At 45.8% G+C, this 18,215-nt stretch overlaps 1 protein-coding gene across 1 annotated transcript in view; it reads left to right on the top strand.

The window, feature by feature from the left end:
- Positions 1 to 11,938, top strand: part of exd1 (exonuclease 3'-5' domain containing 1) — a gene marked incomplete at both ends in the record, with an annotated part of 35,759 nt that extends 23,821 nt beyond the window's left edge. The window contains 2 exons of the mRNA XM_084311156.1: positions 11,356 to 11,562; positions 11,666 to 11,938. Of these exons, the coding sequence (XP_084167282.1) occupies positions 11,356 to 11,562; positions 11,666 to 11,938 (480 nt within the window). The remainder of the gene's footprint in view (positions 1 to 11,355; positions 11,563 to 11,665) is intronic.
- Positions 11,939 to 18,215: the final 6,277 nt, after the last annotated feature.

Raw genomic sequence — 18,215 nt, 5'->3', positions numbered from 1 at the left:
TAATGTTAATTACCTGAAATTATTCAGTTTTTGGGGGGGGGGGGGGGGGGGGGACCCTGCATATATCGGTATCTGTTGATATCGGTATCGGAAATTAAGAGTTGGACAATATCGGTATATTGGTATCGGTAAAAAAGCCAATATCGAGCATCCCTAAATATAATGCGTCTCGCTAAGAGAGATGTAGAAAAAAAGGGGGGGGGGGGGTAAATAACCTGTGTACTGCCTGACAAACGTGTGCAGTACGTCCACCAGGCCGGAAGAGGGCGATACTCTGCTGACGGGTCCGTTGTTTCCTATGGTTCACACAGAGTAGCTTGCTGCCTTGTCATAGCGCAATTAGGCCGCCGTGTCAGGAGAGGGCGCTGTGCAAAAGTTGACATTTGTCTGACATTTTAGCGGCCTAGCAGGTCAACAGCAGATGATGACGCCTCTGGCCGCGTGTATACCAAACCAAGCCGCATTTCTCGTAGACGCTCTCTGATTGGCACTGACTGACGCTCTCTGATTGGCCACTGACGCGTTTGCCCAATCCGTGACGAGCTGTGTCTTTGCCCATTTCCACGTCAAACAGCCTGCAAACTACCTGGCGTTCTATCGCCATGCTCTAAGACAAACTCCAACCTTAACCAACTTCGAAAGAGTGCCTAAGCTTAACCGTCGAAAGAACTTGCCGTCACGCTCTAAGACAAACTCTAACCTTAACCAACTTCGAAGAGTGCCTAAGCTTAACCAGTGTAGAAACAGGCGTCGGCCAATCAGAGAGCGTCTCCGAGAAATGCGGCTTGGTTTGGTATTCACGCCCTCTGGCCGCCAACGCGACCATTTGCCATGTGTGTGGCTAGCAGAACGTAGCTGGAAGAGCGTGGCTGATGGATCCATGAGACCCCGAAAAAAGATTTACACAAAAAAAAATGTAAATAAAAAAAAAAATGAATCCATGGAGGCATTAAGCCAAGTTGTGACGAGGCGTAAGTCACACGCATAGAAGTCCTAGGTCATTTGAACAAAGCTAGCACTTAGCTCCCCGGCATATAGTGGATGTAAAAAACAAAAAAATAAAATAAAGTGGCATTATGTAATAGTTATACAAAACAGACCAGGCCAACCCCCCCTTAAGTCAGACGCAGAGAAAAATAAAGCATCCAGGCGATACCTAACGTCACACAGTCAACCATATTTATAAGAACGAAGAAATATAGAGTGATATGACGCTCTGCGCATTGGCCATAGTGAGGTGCTAACGGCCCAAAATCAAGCTACTACCGCGTTTGGTACTGGTGAGGCCGGTATCGGGGCCCCTCTACGCCGGGTCTTCAAGAAGTCCACGGCGTCCTCAGGCGATGAAAGATGTTTTCTCGGCCCGTCTCCGGTTGTGATGATAAGTCTCGCAGGGAACTGTAGAGACGGCTTGAGTCCTAGCTTGTAGAGGGGGGCCATGACGTCTTTGTAGCGGGAACGCTGCTCCACGACTTCGGGACAGTAGTCTTCAAAGATTAGGACTGGTTTCCCTCCTCTTCCGTGCCTCCCAGATAATCCTCTCTTTTATTCGATAGTGATGTAGGCGAGCAATAACCGCTCTAGGCCTGGAACCGGGTGCTGGCTTGGCAGTAAGGGCCCTGTGACATCGGTCCAGTTTGGGTGGCGTAGGGAGGACCTCCTTCCCCAGAATTTCAACCAGTACCTCCGCAAAAAAGTCGCTGGGCCGGTCGCTATGAACGGACTCATCCAATCCCAATATACGAATATTAGACCGGTGACTCCGGGACTCAACGTTAGTTAGCTTAGCCTTTAGCTTGTCATTGTTCGCTTCTAGCGCCGTACACCTAGCCTCTAGCTCGTCCACCCTGCCAGCCCAAGTATTCAAGCAGTCTTCCATGGAGGTCAGACGCTCGGCATGGTCATTAACCGATGTCCAGAGGCTGTCGAGTTTGGATTCGAGCGAGGCAGCGGTTAGGGATTTCGTTGGTTAGGGATTGCCCTAGCTCTTCAATTAGCCCAGCAATGGCGGTTATATCAGCGGGAGCGTCGTCCTTCTTGGGTTAATTTCTCAGTTGTCTCGTCGCCATTGTGGTTCTTGCAGCCAAAATAAATAGGTAGAAACATAAAGGGGGTATATACAAAAAGGTTTAACCGAGTTGAAAATATACAAAGAGGCTTTTAGGACTAAATATAAAAATACGGGAGTCACATCGTGGCCATGAGCGACTACCCCATCCTTGACCCGGAACCGCTAAGAGAGATGTAAATGCAATACTTAGAGTTAAGAGCTAGTGTCTCAGTAGGGGTTCCAAAGATTGCTATCAGTGGACATGGCAACAGATCTAAATTAAGTACTGTGGACAAAGTGTCAAATACCACTCCAGTAGGTGTGGAGTTCTGGATACTTAAAGAACATGCGACTAAGATTGCAGGGTGTGTTATAGTATTGTATAGCTCCGCTCTGCGTCATACTGCAATACTCTTCACTTCAGTACTAGCACTGAATACATTCTCACATGCACCTTTACATACCTCATCTGTCTGGCCACACCCCCATCCGCTCCTCTACATAAGCAGGGGTGTGGCCATACCATCAGCTCCTTCTTCAGTTTTCACCACGTCAATTGCCTGCATGTACCACACTTTGAAGATTGCTGGAATTTTGAAGAAGTCGGAGCTGCGTTGACATTATTTCTTGTTTTTTTCTCTCTCACAATTTAAGAGAAAAGGGCTAAGTTATAATGTCTTATTCTGGGGGTTCGAGCGCTAGCAACGGCACCCTTCACCAGAGGTTCACCATTGCCGCCTCTGCCGTGCGTCGTGGGGCTGCGCTGACTCCGCGGTCGTGGCAGTCAGCCGTACCCGATCGGCGTCCGGTGGATAGTTTGCTTCTCCGAGGAGCTGGTGAACCAAGGCCGTCTCCTGTGAGATGGCCTAGTTCCTGCTCTGGTTCCCCCGCCGCCGGGGGGCGGTCGGCCGATAGGCTGACGGCTCCTCTGGTAGCGGAGGATCTGAGATGCAAGCTCTCCGCCTCTGCTCATTCCCGTCGTAGGAGGGTGGCCTGCAGGGGCGAACGGCCTGGTTTTGGTGAGCTGCTGGAGCCAGATGAGGGTGCTTCTGCTTCTCCGTGTCCGATGGAAACGGAGGATTTCATGGTGGAAGCGGAGGCGCTCTTGTTTGACGCTCCGGTGGGGACGCATCACTCTCCCCCACAGGGTGTGGCAGGGGGTGGTATGTCTCCTTGGGGTCCCTCGTACTCCGGTGTTGGGTTAGAACCTCCGACTAGGCGACGGGATGCCCTGCTATCGACCACTATCGGATGGTGGCACTACAATGAGTGGTAGCCTCCCGTACGTGAGGGACGCGAGCTGCGTGGAGGACGGTGCGCATGGGGAATTACGTGCCTTGTTCCCGGAGCTCATGGCGGCAGCCGCCACCGCTAATGGCGTGCCGCTGACGCAGCTACTGCCTGCCCCTGTCCCCGATGACTTGATAGGTCATCTATGGCAACGTTGTCCTGTGACAGAACACCCCATCCACATATAGGTCCTTAAATGTCTTAACCCATTCAGTGCCGACCACGAGATTAGTCGGGTTAACTCGCTATGCGTTGAGTGCCAAGACCCGAGAAAACTCTGGTTTTAATCGTTATTTATTTTATTAGCAATATCCATACATTTTTCATCCATCCAGCCTGACGTTATCATTGGAAGTGGGTCTGAGCTCGAAAGGGGCAAATACCGCCCCCTATCGTCTCCCGGATGGTATTGCACATCATTGGATTGGATTGGGTGGGACTGTGCATAAAAAAAAGTGTCCAGTCCAGGTTTTACTTCTCGGGCATGCAGTATCGTTATAACAGATGGACTGAGGACACTCAGAGCGGCGTGGATTATGTGTTTTGGTGCTATAACGTTGGATCAATAAACGCGATCAATATTTGGAATGGCGATCAGGAATTGGATTAATCTTTTTGCAGAACATCTGATGTGAGGTAAGGACTCTATTTTACCAGTCTTGGGGTAATCGGATGTTTTTTTCTCCGCCATCGCAGCGCGTGTGTGTGCGTAACGTTAGCCGTATCCACGGCATGGATAATCGATTTTTCAGCCCGCTTCTCTAGCGTGCATAAGTACACATATACTATCGATAATCTTAAACGATTCATAAATCAGCCGAAAAATTACAATGTGTTTTGTGTATTCCAGTAAAGGGCTATTATCGCGAAATTTCTCTGGAATTCTCCAGCCCTAATATGGTCAAAGGGGCGTGGCTCTGAATGAGTTAATACCTTTATATTGCCACTGAGAAAAAGTTTAGTCTGTAGAATGGGGGGGGGGGGGGGCAGATGGTTTTTACATATTGGGGCCATTGTGGATGCAGAACAGAACTTAAAATGGTGTCTAAGTTGCTGCCAGATCCTTAAAGTGTTAAGAACCACTGGGCTATCTGTAAACTGGCTAGGTTTAAAAGGCAGAGAAGGATAGATAAGGGCAGGCAGGGAAGATGAAGAGCAGTAGCGAGACTCTAACCTACACCAGGGAGTGTTAGGAGACTCAATCCAGTAGTTGACCTTGTGAATGTGTGCAGACCAGTAGTACAGGCGAAAAATGGGCAGTGCAACGCCCCCACTTAGCTTGCATCTCTGAAGGAGAGCTTTGGAGATTCTGGGTGTTTTGTTGCCCCATAAAAAAGAGCCTATCATTTGGTCAAGTGTCTTAAAGAAGTTTTGGGACAGGAATAGAGGGATATTTTGAAACAAATAGAGAAATTTGGGTAGAATGTTATTATGTTATTTTTATGCTGTTCACTCTGCCAATCAACGAGAGTGGGAGACTGTTCCATCTCTGAAGGTCAGACTTGGTCTTGGAGACTAGTGCGGCAAAGTTAGCAGAGAACAAGCCAGATATTGAGCGGGTGACGTTGATTCCAAGATATTTAAAGCCGGACGTGCTAAATTTAAAGGGTAGGTCAGAGTGTTGCAAATTCAGGGCAGAGTTATTAATGGGGTAACAGTCACTCTTTTGAAGATTTAATTTGTACCCCGAAAATGAGCAAAAATTGTCCAGGATTGTCCAGGGATACCAGAAGAAGGATTAGTTAGAACAATAGAAGATCATCCGCATACAAAAGTGTGTGCTCAATTTCCCCACGTACCACACCCTCAAACAAAGAAGAGGACCTCCGTGTGATAGAGAGCGGTTCGATTGCCAGGGCGAACAGCAGGGGGGAAAGAGGGCAACACTGGCGTGTCCCACGTGTGAGAGTGAAGTAGTCGGATCGGTTGTCGTTCGTATGTACGCTAGCCTGAGGAAAAGTATACAAAAGACGAATCCATGCAATAAACCTGTCTCCGAAACCAAACTTTTTCAGCATCGAGGGAGATTACAATTTCAGGTGAATCAGTCTGGCTTTTAGAGTATATCAAATCAAAGAGTGTACGAGTGTTAAAGAAGATGTGTCTGCCCTTAATAAAACCCGTTTGCTCCTCCGATATTATTCTTGGGAGCACCCCCTCCAAGCGAGAGACCAGTAGTTTTGCCAGCACCTTTACATCGACGTTTAATGTTTCCCATAGTAAGGAAAAGGAGGTGGAATCGTTCTGATTTGTAACAAGAAAATCATCAATAGATTTTGAAATAAATTCACAGAACTTTTTATCAGATAGAAGGAGGGGATTCAATCTCCAGAGCCAGGGGGTTCTGTCTTGAGAGGATAATCTAATATCTAGGGTCAAAGGGGCGTGGTCTGAGATAACAATACTTAAATAGTCAGACGAGTTGACACAGGGAAGCGGTGAACTATCTATAAAAAATTATTAATTCTAGAATAAGAGACTAGAAGAAGAACTTGGGAGAAGAAGGAAAATTCTTTGGCTGTAGGGTTGCGGAATCTCCAAGGATCTATGAGACCATGTTGTGACATAAATTCTGAAAATGCTTTAGACATATTAGTTTGAGAGAGGTTGCGTGGGCTGGAGCGATCCAAAGCAGGGTTAATAGCACAGTTCAAATCTCCTCCAAAAATCGGAAGATGGGAATTTAGAAAAGGGAGATTGCCAAGTAGTATGTGAACAAAGCTGGCATCGTCGAAATTGGGGGCATACACATTGACCAGTAACACTGGTCTTTGGTACAAAAGGCCCACTATGACAATATACCGGCCATTTTTATCAGCAATGATCTTGGTGGGGGAGAATTGAAATTTTTTCCCAATAAGAATTGCCACACCTCTGGCCTTTGAATTGAAATCAGAGTGGAAGACCTGATTAAACTGAGGACTCTGTAACCTATGATGGTCTTTGTTCCTTAGGTGTGTCTCCTGTAAAAAAGCTATGTCAGCGTTTAATCGCTTAAGATGTGTAAGAACTTTAGATCTCTTGATTGGGTTACCCATACCTTTAATATTCCAAGTCAGAAACCTAACGGAAGCACCTGTACCTGAAGGGCTATGACCTGTACCAAGACCTGCCATCACCCATTATCAAAATGTAGTGACAGCAAATATCCAAGACAACAATAAGGTTTTGCAGATCCGACCCCAGCCACATACTGTACATATACACATTCATACACATTCCCCCGACCCCCCCAAACCCTAGTTCATTAACCATCTCCCCCTGACCTAACCACCGCCCACACCTAATGTCTCCCTGACCTAGCAGTGAAGACTGCAGTGTATAATTTCCCTAGGAAGTCGTTTGCAAACTAAAAAGCAAACGGCTAGGTGACTAAGCTGAGCTAGTGGAGTCCTGCAGACTGTGTATAGCATTTATTAAAGAGTAATGCACATGCGCGGGGCTTGAGCAATAACAAGCAATCATGACTGGTATTGGGTTAAACATAAAATTGAAACAAAAACATTACATATGAACTTAAATTAAATCGTTAAGTGCAAGAAATGTATCCCAAACGGATCCATTCTCTAATCCTGAAACAAGGTGCTGAATGAAAATCAGGAAACAGCGCTTCTTCAGCGCAGAGAACTGTAGATAAGAGTTTGTTAGAACTATCAAACCCAATTCAGCCTGTAGACTGGCATTATGGCCCAAATATTATGTCTTAAGACCATTATTGCCATGAAAACAAAAACTATAGACTAGCTTTAGCAAACGATCAAAAGAGCAGGGCATTAGTATTGTTTAGTACCGGTATTAGTATTGCCGAGCATGTTTTTCGTCCGGTGAAACACAGAACTGTGATCGTTAGAAAAACACGTTTCATATTCGGTAAAATAGACATAGAATGTACCTTACCTGAGCCAGAAGGTATTCCAAGAAGAATAATTCCAAGTGATCGCATCGCCATCGTGATTACCAGTGTATATGTCTATACACGTTTCGATGTTCAAATATGCTTGGGCAACGGAATTTTGAGGCAATGTGAATTTCTGTTCAAGTGGGAAGAGGGGCCACTACCAAGGGAAAAAAAGTGAGGCTGTGTATCAACCCCAAGCCATTGCAGTTCAGACACGGACGATACTGCCACCTGGTGATAGTCGATCGGAATTGCAGTTCTAGTGTATGTGAGTGTGCCAAAATGATGCAGATCGATCCGGGCAAGTCTGTAGAGCGGGGATCAAAGCGGTACGGTGGTGTAGTGGTTAACACTGTCACCTCACAGCAAGAAGGTCCAGGGTTCGATTCCCGCTTGGGGACCAGGTTTCCATGATGCCAGTTACCCAGGTGGGGTATCTCCCAGGCCTTTCTGTGTGGAGTTTGCTTGTTCTCCCCGTGCTCGCAAGGGTTTCCCCCCCGATAAAATAAACCCAATGGAAAAACATGCACAACAATAGATCGCTAACGCTGTGGCGTCCTTGACGAAGACTGACAGGAGCACTTGGATTGGTCCCCTGGCGCGGCTCACGTTGACGCCTATCTGCTCCCGGCTGCCCTTGGGGGGGAAGGACGACGGGATGGGTTAATCGCAGATACGAATTGCATGCATGCATCGCATGTGTGCCGATTGATGACAGAAGAAGAAGAAGAAGAAAGTAAAAAGATCAAACGATCCAAAAACGTAATATCTCGTTTTTGGCACTCAACGCTTGTCGAGCAAACACGTAATTTTCCGTTTTTGGCACAGAATGAGTTAAAACACGATTAAACACAATTACACATTGATTCGAGAACATCATATGACTGGTATTTGTTTTACTTTTCTTCTTGACCAAAGGCCACCCTTCTGTCATCTGCTACGAGTTACCAAAGATGTTTCAAAATAACTGGAGAAACGCACCATGGCTCCCTCCTCCCGCAACATGAAACTACTGTTTGGGCTTGGTGGGAGGGGCGGAGCACACTGCTGATGAAGGAAGGGTGTGCTGCATTTTTATTTTGTTATTATTATTATTATTATTATTATTATTATTATTATTATTTATTTTTATTTTTATTATCTTTTTCCTCCTTTTTCAGATTTGTATCCCATCCCAATGTTAGTCGTTATGCCAATTCCCAATCCCCCTTCCTGGTCGTTGCGCACTCTACCCCCTACCGTCGGTCTGGGAGGGCGGAGACTATCACATGCTTCCTCCGACACATGTGTAGCCAGCCCACCGCTTCTTTTCACCTGGCAGCGCGGACTCTCACTGGGGGAGTGTAACGTGTGGAAGGGTCACACTACCTCCCCCAGATCCTTCCCTTGCTGTGCAGGTGCCCCTACCGAACTGTAGGAGTCGCTGTTTACAACAACCAGGACCCACCCACACCGGCTTCCCACCCGCTAACACTGCCAATAGTGTTAGTATGGACGGTCGGCCAAGCCGGAGGCACCACAGCCGGATTCGATCCCACTGGCTCTGTGGTGGTAGACAGACGCTTAGTACGCTGCGCTACCTGGCCGCCCACGTTATTATTTATTTTTTACCAGGAAGTCCAATTGAGATACAATATATATTTTTCAAAGGAGACATGGTGAAGATAACAGCAGCAATAAAATATACAGTAAATCACACAAAACAGAGTATACATAACAATAAAAGTGCATGGCTGAAAGTGCTACAGAAGTAAAAATTTGGGACTAATGAGAGCACCACGGCATGTGGCACAATAATAATTTTATCTCTCTTGTTTTCAGGATCATGGGAAAATCGTAATTAAAAGTGAAACTCGATTAATTGCCCAACCCTACTAGCTTATTTATTTTTAGCCCGCTAGTGAGAGGAACAGTGACAGCCGGTTACAGCAGATGCTATTCTTATGACAATAATGCTAACATAGCATTAGAATCTCTTAATAAATAATATTGAGTCTGATCATTCAGACCAAGCGGCCAATGGTACAACGTTGACTGTTTAGACTTGCTACCTAACGCTAACCTACAGTAACACAGCAACAAACAAACTTACGCTAAGTTAGCAGCTGCTACTCAATGATAGCATCCCTGCATCACACCTGTTATTATTTAAAACGTTCATAAATCTCTCTGGTTTTTTGTTCCAGTCGATCCCTCTAGCAAGCTCTTATCTACTAATGTGATCTTTGCTAACGTTACAAGAAAAAGTACCTTCACTGTTGTGTAGCAGCTAACGCTAGCTCTTTAGCCAGTTAACATGTTGGAAATAGCCCCATAACCAGAATGTGCTCTGAGCCACCGAGACGAGGCCACTGCCAGTAGCCACGGAGGTCTAGCACTTTGATCGCCATGGTTAAATTCATAATTTACCATCCCTAGCCAGCTCTATTTGTCTATGGAGAAGTTCCCCTTCTTTGCAGGGCTATAACTTTTTAAATTCTATTGCTAAATTGACATTATTATGGCCCATTCAATGTCCTATATCCATTGTTCAGGGTGTAGCAACGATATACTTTTTCATTCACATATTCATACTAAAATATGGTCTAAAGTATAAGTACCGGTATGTTTTTATCGTTTTCTGCAGCTTTCTCCAGAACTTGATTTATAGCCCCAAATGCATTATATTGATGATCAAATACAGTTTGGTAGCGATCGGTGCCAGATGAAAAATTTCAACTGGAGGTACTTCTAGAAGTTACTACGTATCATCTGATATTGACCGGATGGGCGAGGGGGTGTTTATAATTCCGTGGGCAACGTTATACCATTCATCTAGTGTGGGTCATATGATCATCAGATCAGTTAGTATAGAAGACGTTAGAAAATAATGTTGAAACTCACCGTATCTTCCTCGCGCCGTTGGACGATCAGCTTGGAGTAGACAGTTTTCGATTATGGGATGTTGATCCTGATGAACCATTTCCAGGTTGTATAATACTATATACGTCCAAATAACGTTGTTTATTGAGTTAGGGCGAGCGATTGATTATCCAGTATGTTGAGATAGAGTCCTGCTAATGATCGCGAGTGCCCAGACGAAATATGGATGAGCACTTCCTGTTTGACGAGTCACTTCCTGTTGGCGATCTGCCGATCGGCCACCAGATGGCGCTCTTGAACCGCTAGAGAGTTGAGTGGAGCTCAGCTGTACATCTCAGGTCCCCGGAGGAGAAATATGATTTCGATCACAGATTTTTGAATTATTGATATCAAAGACGAGTTACGGCGTCTTCGGCAGAATGAGCATGGCTAGGAAAGACGTCCAAAGGCGTTTTCGGCGACCATAGTGTTATTCAGTGATACTGAATTGTGCAAAGGAATTGGACGTCATAGCCATGGGATATATTGTAGAAATGTGTGCATTGAAATGTCTGTAAAGTCTCGACGACATTGAAATGGAATTCAGTGGAGCATATTAATATGTACTGTTGGACTGTAATAATTCCATGTACGAATAAATAAAAAGGAAATTAAATGAAAAATGAGGGTGACCTCAATTGTATTTTCGAGAATAAAGGTTGATGAAGGTTATAATTAAATAGATTAAAATGAAATAGATTAAATGCCTAGAAAATATAAAACGGAGCACATGTGCAACTTTAATATTTAAAGTAGGGTTGAGCATTAGCAATTATTTTCACAGATTATGCTCCTAAATTTCTTTTTCTTTATGTTTTACATTTACATTTTGTCATTTAGCTGACGCTTTTATCCAAAGCGACTTACAAGTTCTGTACGACAAGTCAGCAGGAAGGGTACAACTCTTTCAGCTGAGTAACAATGATCAAACAGTGCTGAAACTTGGGTGCTGCAGTATTGAGTGCATAGACATAAGACATATTAGTATAGTAGGAGGAGTGCATGGTAGTATAGGACGGTGAGAAGGTTAGTGTTTCTTATTTTTCTTTTTCTTTTTAAAATCTATTGATTGAAGAAGTGTGTTTACAGTACTATGTTCCTATGCTTTCTATTTAGGAACAGGAAAGAACAACTACTTGTAGAGCCTTGTGTTATACAATAGAAATTAAATGGATTAAAAGTCCTGTATACTTGTACTTTCTGCATGCCTCTACAGAGCAGTGAGTTGGCGCTGCCCAGTGAGCTGAGAGAGCTGGAGACCATGCACCATGGGCGGCAGGAGTGGGCCATCGGCCACTACCCTGTCACAAAGCAGGGCCTACTGGAGCGCTTCAACCCCTGGCCCCAGTCCCACACCTCAGCCCCGGCAGAGCCACAGAACCGGCTTCCAAAGCCACGGATGATGCTGGATTCCCCTGTGCCTGTAACTGCGAGACCCCTAACCCCAACACTAGGGAGTTGTGATCAGCCGTCCATGAGCCCCCTGTTGGTCACTGAGCTTTCCTCTGCCAATTCTACTGCCCTAGCCTCTCCTGCCCCTGCCCAGGCTGCAGCCTATGCCTCAGGCCCTGCCCCGGCCCAAGCTGTTGTCCCAGCTCCAAGCCGTGCACCAGCTGTTGTCCCAGCTCCAGGCCCTGCCCCAGCCCCAGCTGTTGTCCCAGCTCCAGGCCCTGTCCAGGCTCAATTCCTTGCCCCTGTCCCACCTACCTTCTATGCCCCTGTCCCAGCTCCAGGCCCTGTCCAGGCTCAATTCCTTGCCCCTGTCCCACCTACCTTCTATGCCCCTGTCCCAGCTCTAGTCCCTGTCCAGGCTCGCTTCCTTTCCCCTGTCCCACCTACCTTCTATGCCCCTGTCCCAGTCCCCTGTCCTGCCCCTGCCCCAGCTGTTGTTCCAGCTCCAGGCCCTGCCCCAGCCCCAGCTGTTGTCCCAGCTCCAGGCCCTGTCCAGGCTCACTTCCTTTCCCCTGTCCCACCTACCTTCTATGCCCCTGTCCCAGTCCCCTGTCCTGCCCCTGCCCCAGTTGTTGTCCCAGCTCCGGTCCCTGCCCCAGCAGTGCGGGCTCCAACGACAGCACCTGTGTCAGATCTCAGGAAACTGCTGTCTCGTACGGGCCCCGAGTCTCCAGCAGGAGGCGCAAGCCTCATGGAGATGGTGATGAATACAATGGGTAGAGGGAGGCCCCTGGGAATAGAGTCCCCGCTATCTTTCTCTGCCTTCCCCTCCATTGGAAGAGGCCTTTCTTTTCAGATGGCACCAGCCGAGGTCCCCAAGGAGAGCCCTGCAGCCATGCAGACTCCTGGAAGCAAGGAGAGGGCCCCACCACGTCCCAGACTCAGCCCTGCCCATGGAGGTACACCTCAGCCTGGCCCCACTGCAGCTACTCTCCCTGGAAACCACAATTGCCTGGGGGGAGGCAGTTGTGGCTGTACACACAAATCCCTCACCTCCCTCTCCCTCAAATCCCTCTCCTTCAGCTCTTTCAGAAATACTTAGAAATGCTGATCTTTAATTCTGGTTGTTGAATATTTTCTTTTTATACTATAGAGACCAGTAGATGGCAGTAAATATTCAGTTTTGTCTGAAAGCTAAAAGTGTCTCTGAAAAGTGATATTACTCATTGGTTATTTGTTTGTTTGATAACAGATTAAGTTTTTATTATTTTTGTTTCATATAAATTTGCATACTAGTATTCACAATATTTAGCCTTCTTTGTTCATGATCAGTGGGATGCTAGTTATGCCTCACTGTTCTCACTCTTCTGCTCTTGTTTAAAAGTTCAGTGTTTTTCTGTTTGTTTTAACACTTTCAGAGCCCTTGATTAACCTTGATTTACCCGTTGAATGCCACCATCCACTTCAATGTTAGCGTTAAAAACGCCTAATCTATGTTTTAAATTATGGCTATGTGTCTAATCTGCCCATCGCTTATCAATGACTCATTTGCAGTCAACATTGTCGAAGCGGATTGTTTTTTTATCGGTTCATTTTCGTTTTATAGCATTTTGAAAAGCCCTCGTTTTCAAGGAAAATATAAAGATTCCATGATAAAAGACATTTACTGGAATATTCTAGAATACACAAAAACTGTAATTTTTCGGCCTATTTATGAATAGTTTTCAAATAAACGCTAGATTATCGATAGTATTATGTGTACGTATGCACGCTATAGACGCAAGCTGAAAAATCGATTATCTTATTTCTAGATACTGGGCCTCTCAGCGCCCAGTCGCGTTAGCCCTACTATCGCTTAACTACTCGCTCAATATACTACTATCACTCAAGCGCCGTGCATCAGCTTTCAGTTAACGTCGTATTGTTTTCGCCTCTCTACTAACGTAACGCGCTATTCATATCAATCGCCATCACATCAACCCAGCCTCCTCCAATGTACAGTTTCTACGTCAAATGTATATATACTCTTTTTCTGGACACTTTTTGTATCACAAACAGTACTGTATTTGCAAATCTGGTATGCCATAAATGTATAGATGTAGCAGTACTGTCTATCTGTATGTCGTGTGTGTCATATATGTTATGATGAATTGAAAATGGGGGACCCTGACGTAAACGAGACGAAAGTCTTTCTCTGGTCTGCATCCCCTTAACAATTGTAGGCGATAGAGGGCGGCTACGTGGCGTAGTGGGCAAGGCGCTCGCCACGAATGACGGAGACGCTGGGCTTGCCTGTTCGAGCCCAGCGCTCCACATTGCTTTCAGTTTAGCTGGTCGTTCATACTAATACACATTGGCCGTATTATGGGGTGGGAAACTGAAGGGTGTGGATCGGGCGTTGTGGACAGCGACTCCTACAGGTCGGTTGGTGCGCCTGCGCAGTAGAATCAGGAAGTGTCGGGGGCAGCGTGAGCCTCCCACGCGTTACTCCTCGCCACTGAGAGATCGAGCTGCGCAGGTGAAAAGATGCGACTGCTGTTACCTCAAGTATCGGAGGGGACTCGTGCTATGTATGACTTAGTCCACATTGCAGCCGGCTTGTGGGAGGCAAGAAACGGCGTTTGTGACAGGGGAGGGTTGAATTGGATGATACGAAATTGGGATGGGAGAAAATATAGAAAAATGGGAGAAAAAGTGGATTAAAAAAAAACAATTGTAGGCGATAGTTAGTTGAGTGATAGTTAGTTTTAGTTAGGGATGCTCGATATTGGCTTTTTTACCTATACCGATATTGTCCAACTCTTAATTTCCGATACCGATATCAACCGATACCTATACCGATATATGCAGGGTTAACATTACATATCTCTTGTTGTGGAATTAACACAACATTATGCATACTTTTGACAATAAATAAAATCAGAATTTGTTCTTACTTGCTTGCCTGGGTAAATAAAGGTTATAGAAATGTAAAAAAAAAAAATGAAAACCGATACCGATATTTTCCGATATCACATTTTAATGCCGATATCGGCCGATAATATCGGACATCCCTAGTTTTAGTATATGATGCACGGCGGTAGCGAGTTGAGTGATAGTGAGTTGAGTGATAGTTAGTTTTAGTATATGATGCACGGCGGAGGCGAAAACAATACGAGGAAGTTGAGTGATAGTTAGTTTTAGTATATAATGCACGGCGGAGGCGAAAACAATACGAGGAAGTTGAGTGATAGCTAGTTTTAGTATATAATGCACGGCGGAGGCGAAAACAATACGAGGAAATGGGGCTGTGGAACTGAAGTGATAGTAGTAACGCGATTGGGCGCTGAGAGGCCAATCAGGGTGCGCAAACCGAACGCGGAAGGACAACTGCCTTGGGTAAAGTATTCACGCGTAGGGGCTGGTGTACCAACGGGAGACTCGGTTGATGAAATATCATTTCAGATCGCTAATAAAACTATTTGTCGTCGTGGGCACTCAACGGGGGGGCTGATAAAACGAGATATGTCGTCCGTGGCACTGAAAGGGTTCATTGACAAATATCATCTTGCTTGATACATTGATTTAAAAACAGCAGAAATGTTGTGTTTATGATTGGCATCTTATGTACAGTAATAATTATTTTGACACAAATATTTGGGCTTTTACATAACAATTATTAAATGGCTATTAATAAAAAATACCTCTTCTTTCTGTCTAACACCAATAGATAATCACAGTGGCTGTAAATACTTAAACTAAACAAGTAAATACTTGTTTAGTTTAGGAATAAGGGGCAGGTAACTATAAGATTTATTCTTCTTCCTGCTCCTTTTGTCCATGGAATGATATTTATGATTGTGTAATGAAGAAACTCTGATTGTATTGATTCCATGTGGCAAATAAAAACTCTGAACTGAACTGAAACAAATCACTTATTGAACCTAAAATGCGTTTACTGTAGCTTTAGTGTGATTGATGGAATGTACAGCTTGGCTTCTCCATCACAGTCAATTGGGGGTGAAAAGCAAAGGCAAAGAATTGGCGGAGCCGCCGTTAATTGAGCCAAACGGTGTTTCCCGAACAGTTCTTTTGATTACAGACTACCATTAGACTTGGCACAAGCTAAGCACCGACACAGGCCCGTCTGTTGCTTCAGTGTCGTCTCTCGGATGAGACGATCACACAAGTGGCCGTCACCTGCCATGTTCTACAAGAGGGAGATAAAGCGGATCTTATCGGCCTAACGTGCCAGACAAGGTGCCACGTGGATTCAACAGACGGGCACCGGGCAGCCATTTTGACTGGGTCTTCAGAGGCGGAGCTTGGGAGCAGAACAGGATGTGGAGACAAAACGGGGGCATTGAAACGGCAGCAGGAGGGCCTCGCCGCACGGGGCCCCCCGCATTAATCACATCTTATTGCCATGGTTATCTACATACAGAGGCTTGGGCCCTTGCCAGGGCACTCTAATTGAAAGCTTGAAACAGATAAAGTAGGATTTTAATTAACTGGGAGGGAGGGAGGCACAAAGCCTTAGAATCTCTCTTAGCAACCGACTCCTCCTCAGCTTCTGCCGTGGACAGAGCAGGGCGGGTCCTCCCCATATGCCTCACCTAAGCCTCTGAAACACTGATTTAGCTGTGTGTTTAAAAAAAAAATTGTTTATCCAGTCTCATTGTGCGAGGGTGGATTCAGCGGGGAAGAAAGAGATTTTCCGTATCGGCCGTGAAGTGTCTCAAAGTCTGCTTGTCATGTGGAGGAAGAGCATCGTGGTACCAAAGTGACTGCTGTTTTTGACGAGCTGTTCCTTTCAGAGTAACCCTGCCCTGGCTTTCGGGAGTCCCGTGGCACAATGCATTGTGTGTTTTATTGTTTTACTCTTCCAGTTCCTGTAACCGCTGTCTAGTCCAATCCAGTTTTTTTTTGTTTTTTACAGTTCAATTTGCCAGTGATTTAGGTTGTAAAAGCGTCAACATTCTCCATTATGTGGATTTCATTTTTATGATTCATTACAAGGAACCGTCCCGTAGGTGCACAGCGTGCCTCTCTTTCCCAATGTACATGCGCCTGCATCCCTGTTGGAAGAGTGCAGAACCTCGGGCTCCGTGGAGCCACGGAGGACGAGCCAGAGTGGGGCTCTTATTTTAGAGGACCCTGCATTTCCTGTCCGTCACAATAATGCCTTATGAGCTCCACTTCCTGCTTCCCAGGCCCGGGAGGAAGGAACCGAGCGCTTGTCACACGGTAGTCGCAGCTTCCTCCCCCCCCCCCCCCCCCCCCCCCCCTCCCCACCGGCACCCAGGCTTCAGACAGTAGTGTCCTTCAGAGGGAAAGATGACTGCACCTTCAGCATCACAGCAGGATGTCACAGGGATATTTTTAGCCTTGTGTCGGAAAGGTAGCGTAGAGACATAAACACACACTTTAGGATGTCCAGCTGTGTTGATTTTGCAACCTGAAAATGGAGCTGGAACCATGTTAGGTCAGTTGTTGTTTTGACTTGGTGCAGTGGGAACGTGCCGGGGGCTGGCTGTTTGCTCCAGGCGTAATCAGTATGGGTCATATACAAACAATTATAACAGTACAATTATTTAGCAAAATGTTATAATTGTCCCTGTAGACTTTCAGTTGCTCACGATTTTTGATTTGGTTGGATCAGAACTGCCGTGTATAGACATGACATAACTACACATACAATAGATGTTATGTGATTACTGATTGAAAAGACGCTTGAGATTCATTCTCAATAGCAACAAGCATGTCAAAGACACAACACGACAAACTCCCATTATCGATGACTCAGGCTTGTTTCCCCTTTGTGACAGAACCCAAAACGAATGTTATTGTCTCTCTACATTTGTCTATTATTACTATTACCAACCGCCCAAGGGGGGGTGGGTCTGATTACCATGCAACCAAGAGGGGACGTGGTCCAAACAGGCCTGTGTTCCTAGGCAACAACCCTCCCTCTTGACCAGTGTTGTACTACAGATTAGTTCATAATTAATAGGGTTTCATTTATTATTAAGCATGGAGGAGGGATACTTTTCTTAAACCACTCCTTTCCAACGGCTCCTAGTTGAATTCCTTGTTGTGGTTGTTGTTGTTGTCCTCCTGTTTGCACTCCCCAACACATCATTACAATTCACAGTTGACTTGGCCGAGTGAAGCGTTTATTCACCTCGCAGCGTTCCTTCTCTATTAGCACATTTTAGCTGAGAGCGGAGAAGAGCATAGCACATGCTGCAATTTGGACCATCAAGTCCATCATTAATTCCTTTTGTTTATGTGCTCCCCAAGTCCCAATCAGTTATGCAAATGTGACAAAACACTGCTTTTGCCCCTGGAAACGAAGAGAAAGAAACACGGTACAATCTCCCGCAGGGCGACCGCAGCAGCCCAACAGGAGAAATGGGGAAAATAGAGACGCAACTAAGCGGTAATGACTCATGTAGCGTATGATATCAGACCTTAAAGGGAAAGCCTGGAGCACAGCCAACATCGCCGCCTCCCTACCGGATGAGCTGAGCAACTTCTACGCCCAGTTCGAGGTTAAACATACCGACCTCCCAGGAGAAGCCCACCGCCGAAACACAGCGATCTGGTCATTGCCGAGGCTGACGTACGCAAGGAATTCAGGCACGTTAACACATACGCAAGGCAGCCGATCCGTATGGCATCCCAGGCCGAGTGATCAGAATG

The sequence above is a fragment of the Notolepis coatsorum genome (assembly GCF_963971535.1).
Source record: "Notolepis coatsorum genome assembly, chromosome: 3".
NCBI lineage: Eukaryota > Metazoa > Chordata > Actinopteri > Aulopiformes > Paralepididae > Notolepis > Notolepis coatsorum.
Note: the sequence above shows the minus strand (reverse complement) of the source record. Positions and strands in the feature narration are given on the sequence as shown.